General features: G+C 33.5%; 1 protein-coding gene across 4 annotated transcripts in view; it reads left to right on the forward strand.

The window, feature by feature from the left end:
- The window catches only part of SCN7A (sodium voltage-gated channel alpha subunit 7), a 79568-nt gene that overhangs the window by 14156 nt on the left and 49222 nt on the right, over positions 1 to 16190 (forward strand). For all 4 annotated transcript variants that reach the window (XM_078451175.2, XM_078451178.2, XM_078451176.2 and 1 more), the window contains exons 2-7: positions 5155 to 5393; positions 8050 to 8161; positions 8516 to 8606; positions 9400 to 9528; positions 10949 to 11040; positions 15520 to 15726. In XM_078451175.2, the coding sequence (XP_078307301.1) occupies positions 5155 to 5393; positions 8050 to 8161; positions 8516 to 8606; positions 9400 to 9528; positions 10949 to 11040; positions 15520 to 15726 (870 nt within the window). The remainder of the gene's footprint in view (positions 1 to 5154; positions 5394 to 8049; positions 8162 to 8515; positions 8607 to 9399; positions 9529 to 10948; positions 11041 to 15519; positions 15727 to 16190) is intronic.

Consider the following 16190-nt stretch of genomic DNA (forward strand, 5'->3'; position numbering starts at 1 on the left):
AGATCACATTGTCACTCCTTAGATCCATAAGACCCTGGAAAAGTCATTATCTACATTTTCTGGTCTTTTCCACTTCTGTTGCAGTAAGAGTCCCACCATGATTCATACAACAACAAATTTCCCCAATCTATGTAGATTACATTACTAGACAGCACCTCCTCCCTTCCAAATTAATGTCTTCTATGCTAGCTCACCTTCAATTTTACAAAATTTTCTGAAATATTTGACTTCGACACTTACATAAAGAAAATTTCCGGACAGTCCTACCTGAAGTCAATCTGTCAGTTACTTAGTAAAGCAAGTTACCCCAGTAAGCCTATTGGTTTTTTAGTATCTCTAAGGTAGCCATTCTGAGGTATCAATTGTTTACACTTATCTAAAAGTTTACAGCTTATAAACACTTTTGTGTTATCATTTAAAGATACTCAAATTAAAAACAACAACAACAAAAATAAAGATACTCAAATTTAGATTTAGACATACCTGAGTTAACATCTCCCTCCACCACGTAACTAGCTATACAGTGATGGAGACATCATGAAACTCATCAATTTCTATTCCCCTGACTGGTAAAATGGTGACCACAAGGATAATATGTGAGAATATGAGGCAATAGAATTAAAAACATGTACGTTGAATGCCTCTCAAATCGTAGTCACTCAGTAATTGTAACTATAATTATATTTGCCATAATTGTTATGATAAATTTTGGCTTATCTCAAATGCTTAAAATTTGTTTTAAGGAGAATCTTTTTCCTATAAGAACGTACCTCTTTTCCCCATACTGATGCTGGCTCTGCTTCTTTCAACTGATGTCCAAGAGAATTGGCTTGCAGTTTCATCAAAAGTATAAAATATTAGTACAACTGGAACTTGTTAGAGTCCAAGTCTGAGTTTACTTTGATACATTCTTACCAAAAGCTTACTTTAGCTATTCAGTTTTTTTTTGAAAGTAGTCTAATGGACAGATTATTAATCTTTCTATTTTTCAAGCCTTAGCATTATATTAAGATCACTCACTGAGAAGCATAGTACCTGGACCATATTTTATAAATTCCCCACAGAAATGCTTTCATTGAATTATGATTTAATGATCAATAATTTACAGTCTTCACTCAGCCATCTAAAAGTAGGATGCAAGCCACTTCCATCTGATAAGTGCTTGCGTTTCTTTGTCATATCATAGAAGATAATGCCTACTGTCCATTCATTCACCTAGTCAACAATCCAGAGTAGTTTCATTCAACATTAAATTATTACTAAAGATGTATTCTGGGATAACTGACTGGGTTAGAAGAGAGAATTAGCACTGACAAAATCAGTACTGCGGTCCAGACTTTCTGTATATGGTCTGATTTAATATTTATGACCTTGTGAGGTACCTAAAGGATTCCAGAGTTTGCATATGAGGAAAGTATAGCAAGCTATGTTATCAAAGTATCACAGCTAGTAGGTGATGGAATAAGGAATCAAAGATTATTTTGCTATGTATGAGGTGATAACAGAAAAAAAAGAAAATTATATTTAGGCTATGTAATAAGAAGACTGGCTTGCAAATTGAATTTTGAGGTTTCAATGGAAGGCATCCAAAAGTGTTTTCATTAACAATAGCATCTTTGCAATAAGTTTGAACCTCCCTTTAGGTCTACTTTTAAGAACAATATTCTTTACATATGCAAGCTTAATAATATTTGTTAGGAATTATAATGGATCCCTAAAAATATAAGATATTAAAAGTACTTTTATTATAATCTGAAAAAATGTAAAAAAAAAAAAGATTTTGATTTTGTTAATTCAGTGCTGCATAGATTCAGTTTAGCTAACAGCCCAGACTTTTAGTTCATGTGATATTTTTAGGTTATGTAAAAATTCAATTCAACGATTTTAAGATTGAATAGTTCTAAAATTATAAGGCAGCAACCAAGCAATATTTGGACCCATTTAAATTATCCTACTCAACTGTCAACAAGTCCATGATTTCATATGGCTGGTTACAGGGAAGATTAACGTCCAAATCACCCTATTCCATTTTTTTGCAGCTATTTAGAAAGTACTTTATTATTTTGAATCAAATCTATTCTGGCTTCATCTCAGTGATCCTAGTTCACCTTTTTTCTTTTTTTTTTTTTTTTTCCAAATAATAGTTAAATCTAATTTCTCTTCTATGTGAGAAACATTCAGATACTTGGAAACAATAACGTTACACTTGAGTCTTTTCTGCTTCAACTAACATATTCCCCATTCTTTTAACCGGTCTGTAGATGATGTGACTTGAGTCTAATCAACATTCTGACCCCATCTGAAGACCCTTCAGTTTACATACAGGCCTTTTGGATGTGGTCATGGAATGCAGCAGAATAGAGAAAGACTGTCTCCTCCATCTTCCTTCAAAGCAGACAAAGGTTATATTAGCATTTTTGGGCAGACACAAACCAGTATTGATTTATACTGCAATTACTATTAAGTAAACCCCCTTGGCAGTTTTCTCTGCTGCAAAAACACATCTACTGCACTTGTACTGATGGTTTGTTTTCATTCAAATTTCAAAACCTTACATGTATTCCTCCTATGAATTATTCTATTAAATTTGGTCCATTACTAAGATATAAAATCTTATCACAAATAAAAATTTATATTTACTTCCCACCTATTGTGTGCCAGCCACTGTACTTGGCATTTTCACCCATATAATTCTATTTATCCTTATTTAACCTGAAAAGGAATCCCAATTTTGTGACTGACAGATTCAAGATTATCAAGTAATTTTACTGAGACTGCTAAGAATATTAGTAACAGAATTTAGTATTTTAACGTAGGTTTATTTAATTCCAAGGTTTATGATTTTGTTTATACTAGTCTATAACCACGAGTCATTAAGAAACTGTTTAATATGTATTCAAGGAATTCTATATAAGGAATACAATTTTGAAAGCTTATTAGATATTTTAAAGGGAGATTTTATATGTAAGGGCAAATTTCATTATCTGTAGATTGTATTTATAAATTATACTAATTCAAAGCATTTTGACTCCCATCAAGAAACTGTGATATGTGAAATGTGTTTGACAGGAATTAGGATGGAGAAAATCAGCAAAAGAACATATTTTTACATGAGAAAATAGAACAAAGTTTGTAAATGGGAAATTTGTGCATGAAATTATATTTAATGAAGACCAACTTCAGTGGCCTGTAGGATGACTTGAAATAGGCAAAGACCTAGAACTGAGAGAAACCTAGGGGCTCCAGGGTGGCTCAGTTGGTTGAGCCTCCGACTTGGTTCAGGTCATGATCTCATGTCTGGTGAGTTCAAACCCCACATGGGGCTCTCTCCTGACAGCTCAGAGCCTGGAGCCTGCTTGGGATTCTGTGCCTCCCTGTCTCTTTGTCTCTCCCCTGCTTATGCTCTGTCTCTGTCTCTCTCTCAAAAATAAATAAACATTTAATTTTTTTTATTTTAAATTTTTTTAACGTTTATTTATTTTTGAGACAGAGAGAGACAGAGCATGAATGGGGGAGGGTCAGAGAGAGAGAGGGAGACACAGAATCTGAAACAGGCTCCAGGCTCTGAGCTGTCAGCACAGAGCCCAACGCGGGGCTTGAACTCATGAACCTCGAGATCATGACCTGAGCCGAAGTCAGACGCTCAACTGACTGAGCCACCCAGGCGCCCCCAATTTTTTTTTTAACTGACAGATACCAGGGTGCCTGGGTGGCTCAGTCGGTTGAGCGTACGACTTCAGCTCAGGTCATGATCTCGGGGTTCGTGAATTCAAGCCCCGCATCGGGCTCTGTGCTGACAGCTCAGAGCCTGGAGCCTGCTTTGGATGCTGTGTCTCCCTCTCTCTCTGCCCTTCCCCCAGTCTCTCTCTCTGTCTCTCTCTCTCTCTCTCTCTGTCTCCCTCAGAAATAAATAAATGTAAAAAAATAAAAAAACAAAGAAACAAAAAAACTGAGAGATACCTGTAGAGACTACTAGAGCAATCCAGATATAGAATTGTAAAGATGACTACCATGACATAGATACGTAAATAATGGGTAATATTTAACTACATAATTGAAAATAATTGTAGGAAAATTATTTTGTTCAGAGGAATTAATGACAAACAAAAATTTCATGAGTAATTTTCAAGGTATTAAGTTTGTGTATTTGTGTGTGTGGTTTTATTTTTGTTTTGGTTCTTTTCTTTTTTTTTTTAAACTCAGTGCAGAGGAATTTTTTTAACATTTATTTATTTATTTATTTTGAGAGAGAGAGCATGCACATGTAAGTGGAGGAAGGGCAGAGAGAGAGGGAGAGGGAGAATCCCAAGCAGGCTCCACACTGATAGTGAAGAGCCTGTTGTGGGGCTTGATCTCAGGAACTGTGAGATCATGACTTGAGACGAAATCAAGAGTCCCATGTGTAACCTATTGAGCCACCCAGGTGCCCCTTGTTTTTTTCAATGGCTAAAAGGTAAAAGAGCAATTCTAGTCATTCAGGAAAAAAATGAATCTTGTTTTTACTTGGTGGAATTGCCAGATAGATGATTCAGGGAAGAGAGTGTTTTGGGAAATGTACATGTAAATATCCATGTATAGTAATTGAAACTCAGTGTTTGCCTATGTATTCACCAAATAACAGATATAACATATGGAAAAGGCAGAATTTTAAAGGGTATCAAAGTTAAAAATTGTCATGAAGAACTGAGTTAAAGGAAGTAATAGAGCTATTAGCGGAGACACAGAAGAATGGGGCCCAAAGGCAGTGAAAAATGAGCTTAAAGAAGATAAGTCTAATTAATGGTTAAATACAGCTAAGAGAGGAATAATTGGATTTGGCTCCTCAAAAGTCTCTAGAACTTTAGAACTCTTTTATTTGAGAGAGAAACTGAAAGGCAGATTTTAATAAAACAAAGAGAATTCAGTAGATGTGTAAATGAAGTAGAATTGGTTATGAAGTAGAATTGGTTACGCATGAACTTACAAATAAATATAGTATCAAGTATAACAAAACCTAATCTAACAACTCATATCTACAAAACCTGGGAATTTTCCTTGAAAGCATGTGTTCAGTTTGGTGTTCACTTTTATTCATATCCTAAGCTTTTACAATTTAAAATTTTTCTTTATATACCCAAATTTTATATAGAACTGAAGAAAATACATTTCTTGCAGGTACAAAATTGGAAATGGCGTCCCCAGAACCAAAAGGCCTTGTCCCCTTCACCAGGGAGTCTCTTGAACTTATGAAACAGCATATTGCTAAAAAACACAATGAGGAACAAAGAAAAGATTTAAAGCCAAACACTGACTTGGAAGTTGGAAAAGAGCTTCCACTTGTTTATGGGAATCTTCCTCAAGGAATGGTGTCGGAGCCTTTGGAAGATGTGGACCCCTACTACAAGAATAAAAATGTAAGGATTAATTGAAGTTATCATGACTGCATTTTCATTATTTTTTTCAGATATGCAAAAAATGTAATTGAGATAGTATAAAAAAAGAATGAAGAATTCCTGTCTTATCCCCAGAATGACTTGAAGAATCTGCTAAATAATTGCACAATCCAAGGCCAAGCACAAAAATGATAAAAATAAGAGTAATTATGCTTAGTAAAGGCAGAAAGCAGTGTGGGCTGACAAAGCTGGAAGAGTCTTCCTCAAGAAAGTAGAATTTGAGTTACAACTTAGAGAACACTTCAGATTTTCACAATGCAAAGGGAAAATCTTGATATTAATTGGAATGGGAAGAGGCAGGGTGGTAACACAACTAGACCCTTGTTGCAAGTTGTGGGGAATAAAATGAGGTAATGAAGATGTCAACATGGATTTAATGTGGTGGCCAAAGGCTGATGTGATGAATGCAATGTTTAAGTAAGCTTAATATGAATATTTCTAAATTTACATGGAAGAGATAGGCTCAGAAAGATGATATAGAAAAAGAGAGCAGTCCAGGCCTTCAGTCACAGGGCCTGGATTATAGGAGCGTCTCAGAGGAGGGGAAAAGGTAACAAACCTGAGAAGAAATATCAGGATTTGAAGACAGACTAATAATACCAAGATTTCCAGCCTGGAATAAGGGTGGTGGTACTAACAAAACTGAAACAACTCTAAAAAGACCAAGTTTGGGAGATATGAGGATTAGCCCTATTGTGGACAAATGTAATTTGATTTTCTTGTAAAGCATTCAGTGATAATTACCAAATGGGCAAAATGGAATTGAACCAAAGGCTTTAGATGAAAGGCAAAGTGATGATTTTGCATAACTATAACTCTTTGAAGTATTTGGCACCACAGAAGAGTATTGGCATTTTACAGTGTAAATGTATAGAGTAACAAAGATTCCAGTATCTCTGGTAGCTTCCATGGGTGTTATGCAGCATTAGCTATAAAACACCTGTAAAATCCTCAGAACATTTTAGTGAAAATCTTAAGTCCTCATCTCAATTATCTCTGCTTTTACTTTTGCTATGCATAAGACCTAACAGTTGATAAAACATAATAACCTTAGAAGTGACTCTAATATAGCAGAGTTCTGAGTTCTTTGTAGTGTATACAGATATGGTAGGCAAATCTAAGTTTGTTATTGAAGACAAAACCAAGGGTTTTTAAAAATAAAACAAGCCAAAAATTGTAAGGTAGTTTAGTATAAAAAGTAGTATTATTAATGATGATGCAAAATCATTAAATGTGAATTATATTGTTTATTTTGTTAAGGGGGGCATACCAATAAATAATTCTAAAATTAAATAATTTCAGCACTTAAACTTTATCGAGAATAATTGGTATATCTGGAATTTACTCATTACTTCACAATAACATAAACTAGTTGATGACACATATATTACCTTTTGTATGAAGTTTGAGATTGTTCTAATAAATAACAGAAAGCACATTTTAAATAATCAGATTTTTCTTGGCCCTTTTATTTTTCTCTTTGCATTTCAAATGGAAAGAGGGAAAATAACTACAATACAGACATCCACAGATTGTATATTAGGGAAGTATTTTATTGAGGAGAAGTAGCAGTTTGGTTTTCCTTTAGAATATGTATTCATAAACTATCAATGAATATACATATTTATATTCACTAGTATATTTATATATATACACAAATGTAAATACCAATATACAGTCACCATAGATACCTCTAATATATAATTATGTCATATATAATTCTATAGTATATAATAGACTGTATTTTATATATATCATGTAGTATATTTATTGTTCATATTGCATTATATACTACATTATATATTATGTTATAGTATAATCTATATAATATTCAATATATATGATGTATTTTTACTCACACCATAATAAATGAATTTTCCAAATGAATATGTATATATAATAAAAGTGTATATGTGTATGTGTGTATATATAGACATACATGCAGAGACATACATACGTAGGTAGATACTTTCACTGTGTCTCTATAATATATAATAATATAGATACACATATGTACACATGTATACATATATAACTCATTTTTAGGATGTTTCTAATCTTTCATTATTTTTGGATTTAATGTTTCTATATTCCAATACATTTATCTTACATAATGTAACTTTCTGTTTTAGGTGTGTTTATGTCAATGATAACATACAAGCGGTTTTTATACCATAGATAATTACTAGTGATTAATAAAATATTTCAGTGAATTGGGTCGTTTTTACTGTTGTAATCCCATACCTTATTTTCTCTGAAATAAAATTAACCTTTTTTTATATTCATTAAATTTGATTTCTTTAATTGCATTCTCATGAGCCATCAGGATATCGATTTCTTCCTTTTACACCATTTGACAGGAAAACTTGAGGTTTTGAGTGTGGCAAATGGCTTTCTTAAGTAGAACACTGGCAAAAGAAAAAGTGGTAGATAAACCTAAATATCAATGAAAATGTTTTTAAAAATTAGCCTTTCCATTTGATTTAGTCTCTAAAAGGATATCATAATATAAGAAAAGTGTTAACTGTTAGAATTCACGACTGAAAGGATCATTAGCAATATGTTGTGTAATGGATGAGATTATAGTTCCTAGTTGATGTTCTTTTTTGTTTTACAGACTTTCATAGTATTAAATAAAAAAAGAACAATCTTCAGATTCAGTGCCACTTGGTGTACATTTTCTCCTTTCAGTGTAACTAGAAGAACAACTATTAAGATTTTGGTTCATCCATATCCTTTTCTATTGGCTTTAGACTGTACTAATATCAGATGCAACTATTCTAGTCAAATATCACTGCAGTACTTTTCTCTTATGAATTAATATCTCATTTTGGGTCATATTGGAATCTGGATTGTAACTGCACTAAGTGTTCCATATTTGAAAATACATTTAAAATATATTTTCTAGCACACCCAACAGTAGTGAATATTAACAAATCTTAATCCTCCTGTTTTTCAATATGAATAGTATACTTTTTGACATTTAAGAAGCTATTTTATCTAATGTATATACATATAAGCAAATTATAGAGACGTATATTTCCAATATTATTTTTTATCCATTATTCCTTGACTGTAACCTACCTTTTTCCGACTGTTCATATTAATTAGTGTCCTGATTGACTGCATGTTTATGCCCATGACTGAGTTGCCAAAATGGGGCCCAGCATTACAGTAAGTCATATAATTTTATTATACATTATCTCATATACAATTATATTTTATATTTAACATATTGTATTACAGTATGTTATATACTATATATTTAACATTTCATAATTTACTATTTATATTTCATATATAATATTATAACATTCATTGTATATAATATAATATTTGTACATACAGCACAATTAGCAAATTAGTAAAAACACATGTGTCAATTAAACAATTTTAATGTTTTGGTGATGAGAATAGTTTGGGATGTGAATAGTGTGGCTTTCGTTGGACTACAGTGATGGAAAGACCCATTAAAATTTCTAGAGAAGAAGCCTTTCTACCTCTCAAACTTTAATTGTATTCTTAAAACTAACTGATTTTGGAAGGCAAATATAAAACTGATTCACCACAGAAATTCTTATATATGCACATAATAAAATTAGTTATTTCATACTCCATTATAATTCAGTTAATTATTGCGGGATTTCCAATATGGAATGAATTTGATACTTTTTATTTTCATTATTTTCCAAAATATGTATCAAGACTATAACCCTAGCTAGGGCTTGTTGAAAAGATTGATAGTCAAATTTCATGGTTAATGCTGTAAGACATAGCCCACCATAAAAGCCCTAACTAAAGCCCTACCCTATGGTTCAATGGGCTTATGCTTTTTTGTTACCTGGTTGGTTGGTAGATTGGTTGGTTGGTTGGTTGATTGGTTGACAAATAGTTATCACAGACATAGTATTGGAGCTGACAATGTATTATTCTCACTCTCAATGTCTATCTGAAAATTTTTCTGCAGGAATACTTTGCTTGGAATTTACACATTTGAAATACTTATAAAACTCATTGCAAGAGGCATCTGGGTAGAACCTTTTTATTTCTTTGGTGATCCATGGAACTGGCTCGATTTCAGTGTAACTTTGTTTGAGTGAGTATTTCTTTAAATTCCAAACATCTTAATAACTTGCTAAGCAAGTACTTTTCATGAAGAAACATTGAGATTGACAAAGTTTTCTGCTTGTAAAATTTCTGTGAACAAAAATATTTCATAAATTATAACCATAATGCATTCTCTCAGGCAGGCCCAACTGAACTAGCCCTCAGAATATGCAATGAAAATGGAAGGAATGGGATATTATTTGTGTTTTCTATCTGAAGCAAAAACAACAGAGGTTGAATTTTGGAACTTTAAGTGATTATTTTCAGTGAGCAGAAAATCTCTTGGAGACTTATGAGACAATCCTAACAAATTTGATTTTATCTCCAACCTACATTTTATTTAGCTACATTGCTTGAGACCAATAAACATACTAGATATCAGAATAAGGTATTTTAAACACACATACACACATACTTCCAAGAGTGTTACATTAAATTCTAATGGTTGACATGAATACTCGTTTTTCAATGCTTTTGTTTAGTGTGTTCTGTTTTATGGCTAAGGAAATGATGACTGGCATCAAACTCCTATTAAAAATAACTTAAACTAATATTATATTTTTACATTTGGGGTTGACTTTTTTAAAGAAACAAAAAGCATATAATCAATGCTTGCCATGTTGTAAGCAATAAAAAAAATAGTAGCTAATATCACTGAAATTATTATCACTACTACTTCTATTACTGCTATTATTTCTGCTATTGCCATTGCTGGTAGCTAATACTTAGCCCCATGTGCCAGATGCTGTGCTATCCATTTCACATCATTCGCCTAGTTAATCCCCACAAAAAGTCTTCGAATTAGGAAGTATTATTATACCCGCTTTACTTTTGAGGAAACTGAGGCAAGAAAGAATCAGTAATTTTTCCATGTCACACAGCTAGTAAGTTGGGAGCCTGGATTTCTACACAAAGGACTCTGGCGACAGTCTGTGCCCTTGATCACTATATACCCTCCCTGCCTTCTGCTGTCATCAACACCATTATCACCATCATCATCACCATCGTGATCATCAAAACCCTAAGTGCTTAAAGTAAATCTCATTACTTAAAAAGCTATAGATTTTTCTTATTTTTAACCACCTTTCACTGACTAGATAACAAAATATTTATGAACATAATATAGAGTATTTGGTATGGAATTATGACTACTCACAGTGTCAATGGTTTATAAACTGTCACAATTTGTTTGTAGAGTAGTATTTACCTGGCTATCTTGCACTGTAGCAATCTTTTTCTTCCAATCAATAATATAAGTATTTGCAAAATAAAACAGTGAGAGCAAGGAAAATCTTTGCATACGTGCTTTTAAAAATAACTTTTAAATAGTAAAAGTAAAAAGTAAAAAGCCAAACATAAGCAATATAAACTCAACATGACTTCTAAATAACTCTAACTTAATTCCACAGGCATGTAACAAGGTACTTACCTCTAAACTTCATTCCAATATTTCGAATTACAAGAAATTTGAGAATTTTGAAAATTATTCCTTTAAACCAAGGTAAGAAATGGCATTTAGTCCTTGTCTTTATTTTGATTTATGTACTCCCCTGTATTAATTTGTACTCTCCTGTCATTGCTTGGAGAAATACTAAATTGACCAGTGTTTTGTCTTTAAAATCATGAATTATCTGATCTAGAAGTTTACTTCAGCCACTCCAGAAAAGGTAAAAAAAAAATCACATTTATTTGAGTTGGGTTCAGTACTTACGATAACAAAATATAGACATTAATCAAAATATATTATATTCTACTTATTCATTGCATCTTAAGTATTCTTGCACCTTATAAAACTGTCTTTATACTTCTGAGAGAGATAGAAATCTATACAGATATCTAATCTGCTTTCTTTTCCTCACTACATCTAAAAATGAGTTGAAATGAACAAAATAATATAAAATAAGATAAATTCCATTTGGCTCGGAGTGCTTGGATAGGATGCATTCCACATGCCACAGAGTTCAAGGAGGTTCTGCTGAATAGGTAGAGCTGTGACCACGTTGATGGAAGATGCTGAGGACTAATTTACAGCTCCCATTTCTAAAGATCTCCTAGAGAAATCCACCTACACCTTCTAATTTGTGTTAAGAATGAATAAAAACAATCAGCTAGGAACAGCTCCGCTCAGTGTTGTTGGCCACTGAGTCAGAAGTCTGAAACAGGTGGACCAATAAACACAGAGGCAAATGTCATAATACCAAAAATTATGTCTACAGATAATTTTTGTCCACTGCAAAACCATCAATAAGGCCAGATATATGTGTACAATGTACTTGGAGTCCAGGCAGGGAAAAACAGCAAGAAGATTGAAGAATGTGGTGATGGGTGGTGTATGGCCCTGTGGATAAATTAAAACATTGATTTATGCACATTAAGTGGCTGAATTATATGATTTATGAATTCTAGCTCAATAAAGCTATTTAAGAAAAATGGCCTATGCATGGCAAATTCATCAAACCCGGGAAACAAGTAGCAGTGAGAGTTGCCCTGGTAGGAATTCCCACAATTCAAGCTCCCTTATGACTTTCCGCAAATTGCTAGAACACAAAATTGCATCACCTGAGTCTTCATCTTAGGCTCAGGATTAAAGATTATAGAACAAATCAGGTGAATCCAAGCTAATACAAGAAGAACATACTCACTGGAGTTAGAAACACATAGGCTGATAAAAACTGCTCATTTTTTCAAGGGAGAAAATAATCCAGGTGCATAAGCAATACAGTGTATGAAAGTATTTTGTAATACAAAACGATAAATATACTATTTAAGAGAATGAAAATAATCCTCTTTTTTCTTTAAAAAATATGCTCTAAGGAATAGGGGCTAGCATAAGAAATCATCTTTTTTTGTAGGCCTTCAGAAGAAAACCTAGACTCTTTGGAAAAGTCTCTACTTATGTCTTCTGCCCATTTCTCCCCTGGATTATTTGTTTTTTGGATGTTGAGAAGCTTTTTATCTTTTGCACAGTGAAGGAAACAATCAACAAAACTAAAAGGCAACTGATGAAATGGGAGAAAATATTGGCAAATGACATATAAGATAAAGGGTTAGTATCCAAAATCTACAAAATCTATAAAATCTTATCAAACTCAACACACCAAAAACCAGACAATCCAGTGAAGAATTGGGCAGAAGACATGAATAGATAGATACTTTTCCAAAGAGTCTAGGTTTTCTTCTGAAGCACTACAAGAAAGATGATTTCTTATGTACTACACTGTATGTTAACTAACTTGAATTTAAATGAATAAGTTAAAATTAAAAATTAAAAAAGGAGAAAACCTAGACTCAAGGGCAAGATGAAAATGAGATGATGAAATAGACAAATAAAAAGTAATAAAAACTATAATACCCTTTCAAAAAAAAGTGATAAAAACTATAATACCCTTGGTGAATAAATATCTAATGGTAATAGAAGCATTAGAATATGGTATTATCAGGGCACCTGGGTGGCTCAGTTGGTTAAAGATCAGGCTCCTGACTTCTGCTTGGGTCATGATCTCATGGTTCATGGGTTGGAGCCCCACATAAGGCTCCACCTGGAGCTCTCTCCCTCTCTCTCTCTCCCTCTCTCTCTCTCTATCCTCAGCTTTCTCTCTCTCTCTGAAAACAACATAAAAAAATTAATAAAAATATAAATAAATAAATAAATAAATAAATAAGAATTGCACATAGCAAAAAAAAAATTAATAGTATAATTCCAAGTGGCAAAAAAAGGCTATAAATAAGTATTTCTGGATGATAGAAATTATAATTTGTTTATTTAATCTAGATATCTCATTTCTTTTAAACCATAGGAATAACTTTTTTTTAAATTTTTTTTTTTTTCAACGTTTTTTTATTTATTTTTGGGACAGAGAGAGACATAGCATGAACGGGGGAGGGGCAGAGAGAGAGGGAGACACAGAATCAGAAACAGGCTCCAGGCTCTGAGCCATCAGCCCAGAGCCTGACGCGGGGCTCGAACTCATGGACCGTGAGATCGTGACCTGGCTGAAGTCGGACGCTTAACCGACTGCGCCACCCAGGCGCCCCAGGAATAACTTTTTTTTAACCCTATCCTAAGACATTAAAGAAACCCAATCATCCAACAAGGTCATTAAAAATGATTTTCAGGAGCACCTGGGTGACTCAGTTGGTTAAGCATCTGACTTTGGCTCATGGTTCATGAGGTCTAGCCCCAGGTCAAGGTCTGTGCTGACAGCTCAGAGCCTGGAGCCTGCTTTGGATTCTGTGTCTCCCTCTTTATCTGCCCCTCCCCTGTTCTCACTCTGCCTCTCTTTCACTCTCTCTCTCTCTCTCAAAAATAAACATTAAAAAATTTCTAAATAAAAAAATAGATTTTCAATTCTCACAATAATATATGAAACAGGTATTATTAACCCCATTTTAAAGCTAATAAAACGGAAACAGAAATATTGATAACATCGCAGAACTAGTATAGTCTTCTCCATTGTTGAGCTGAACAGTTATTAGGATCCTAAATATAAACAGACCAACAACAAATAAGAAGAGAGTAAGGGAAAAAAGAGAAGAAGGAAGGCAGGAAGACAGGCAGGAAGGAAAATACATAGTATTATCTATGAAGTACAATTACAGTGTTTTTGTTTTTTGTTTCTTTATGTTTTCAGAATTGAGCTTTGTTTAAAAAAATTTTTTTTAATTGAAATGCAGTTGATGCACAATGTTACATCAATTTTAGTGTACAACATAGTGATTCTATCAGTCTGTTATGCTATCCTCACCACAACTGTAGCTACCATCTGTCAATATACAGTCCTATTACAATACCTTTGGCTATATTCCCCATGCTGTACCTTTCATCCCCATGACTTATTCATTCCATAACTGGAGGCCTGTACCTTCCACTCCTCTTTACTAATTTTGTCCATCTCCCAACCCCTTCCCCTCTTGCAACCGCCAGTCAGTTCTCTTTATTTATGAGTCTGTTTATCCTTTTTGTTAATTTGTTCATTTGGTTTAGTTTTTAGATTCCACATATATGTGAAATCATATGGTGTTTGCCTTTTGCTGCCTGACTTACTTCACTTAACACAATACCCTCTAGATCTATCCATGTTGTAGCAAATGGCAAGATCTCATTCTTTTTTATGCCTGAATTACATTCTATCACATGTGTAAATGACATCTCTTTATCCATTCATCTATCAATGGACACTTAGGTTGCTTCCTGATCTCGGCTATTGTAAATAATGCTGCAATAAACATAGGGGTGCATGTATCTTTTTGGATTAGTGTTTTCTTTGGATAAATACCCAGCAGTGTAATTACTGGATTTTACTCTAGCTCTAGTTTTAATTTTTGGGGGGAAACTCCAATTTGCATTCCCACCAACAGTGCGTGAGATTTCTGGAGCAGGTTTTCTTTAATAAATAGAAAAATGAGTTCCTTAAATAAAGTCAGCTTTAAGGCTGAATTCTTGATTAGTAAGTGTTCTGATGTAAATACAGCCTGCATATATCACCATTGTGTATTATTGTTCTTAATTAATTTCTTCATGTCCTACTTAATCAGTTCTAAAAATTGAATTCTTAGAAAGTTAATGAAAGAATAGTATAGAATACTGCTATTTCAAACTGTTTGTTTTGACAACATTTGTAATCCATTTTGATTTATAACTTCACACTTTTACTTATGCTTATAAACAATGGTGGTTGGTATGGAAAGCAGTAACCAAGAGAAAAAGTCTTGTTCTTTATAGTATAGGGAAACAAATAACTAATTTTAAAATTTGTGTCTGAATAATTTTTTATCAGGTGTAACAAATTAGCAATAAGATAGAAACCTCAAAGTTTGGACTTTTATTCATTTTATTTATTAGATATAGATAATGTATTTTAGATTATAAAATACAAAGCTGCTGATTTTAATGGGCTAGGCATTTGCCATGGAGGAATTTTGCTAATGCTGCTTTACTAAGATATTTTACTTTATCAAAAACAAACCTTTCTCTTTTTAGGTCTGAAGTCTTTTGTAGGAATCCTGACCCACTGCTTGAAGAAACTTACTGGTGTCATTATCCTAACTCTGTTTTTTCTGAGTGTATTTTCTCTGATTGGCATGGGGCTCTTCATGGGCAATCTGAAGCATAAGTGTTTGCGATGGCCCCAAGAAAATGAAACTGTAACCCTGCACAACAGAACTGAAAATCCATATTATATTCGAGGTAAGAATCACTTGCCATCCGCATCAAAAAAATTAAAACTTTTCTTAAAGGCCGAGCAGCCTTCACAGAAATGTTGGACACTCAGCTTCAGAACAAACTTCTTGTAAACGTTGTAACTATGCTCAAGTACATGCATCCCCTGCTTTTTGAAAGTTCACGTTTCGCCGCTTAGCTTTTACCAAAGCCCTACATGAGTACCTGTTTTCGCTAACAGAGGAAATCTGAAGAGGATTTTCACTTTTATGAAAATGACTAAAAGCAAAAATAGCATTCAGCATTTGTTTTGCAGCAAGGCATCCTAGAGGTAGTGCACGGAGAGGAGTCTGGCCCCACCAAAGCTCCCTCCCCTAGAGCCACATTCAGCATCTCAACATCAAGCTGCCATAGCTTTGAATTATGTGTGTGAGCACCTGTGCCTTATTTCAGTTTATTTCGTGCATCTGTTAGCAAGATGTGTCCTAAAG

This window comes from Panthera onca, chromosome C1, assembly GCF_046562875.1.
Source record: "Panthera onca isolate mPanOnc1 chromosome C1, mPanOnc1 haplotype 2, whole genome shotgun sequence".
Taxonomy (NCBI): Eukaryota; Metazoa; Chordata; class Mammalia; order Carnivora; family Felidae; genus Panthera; species Panthera onca.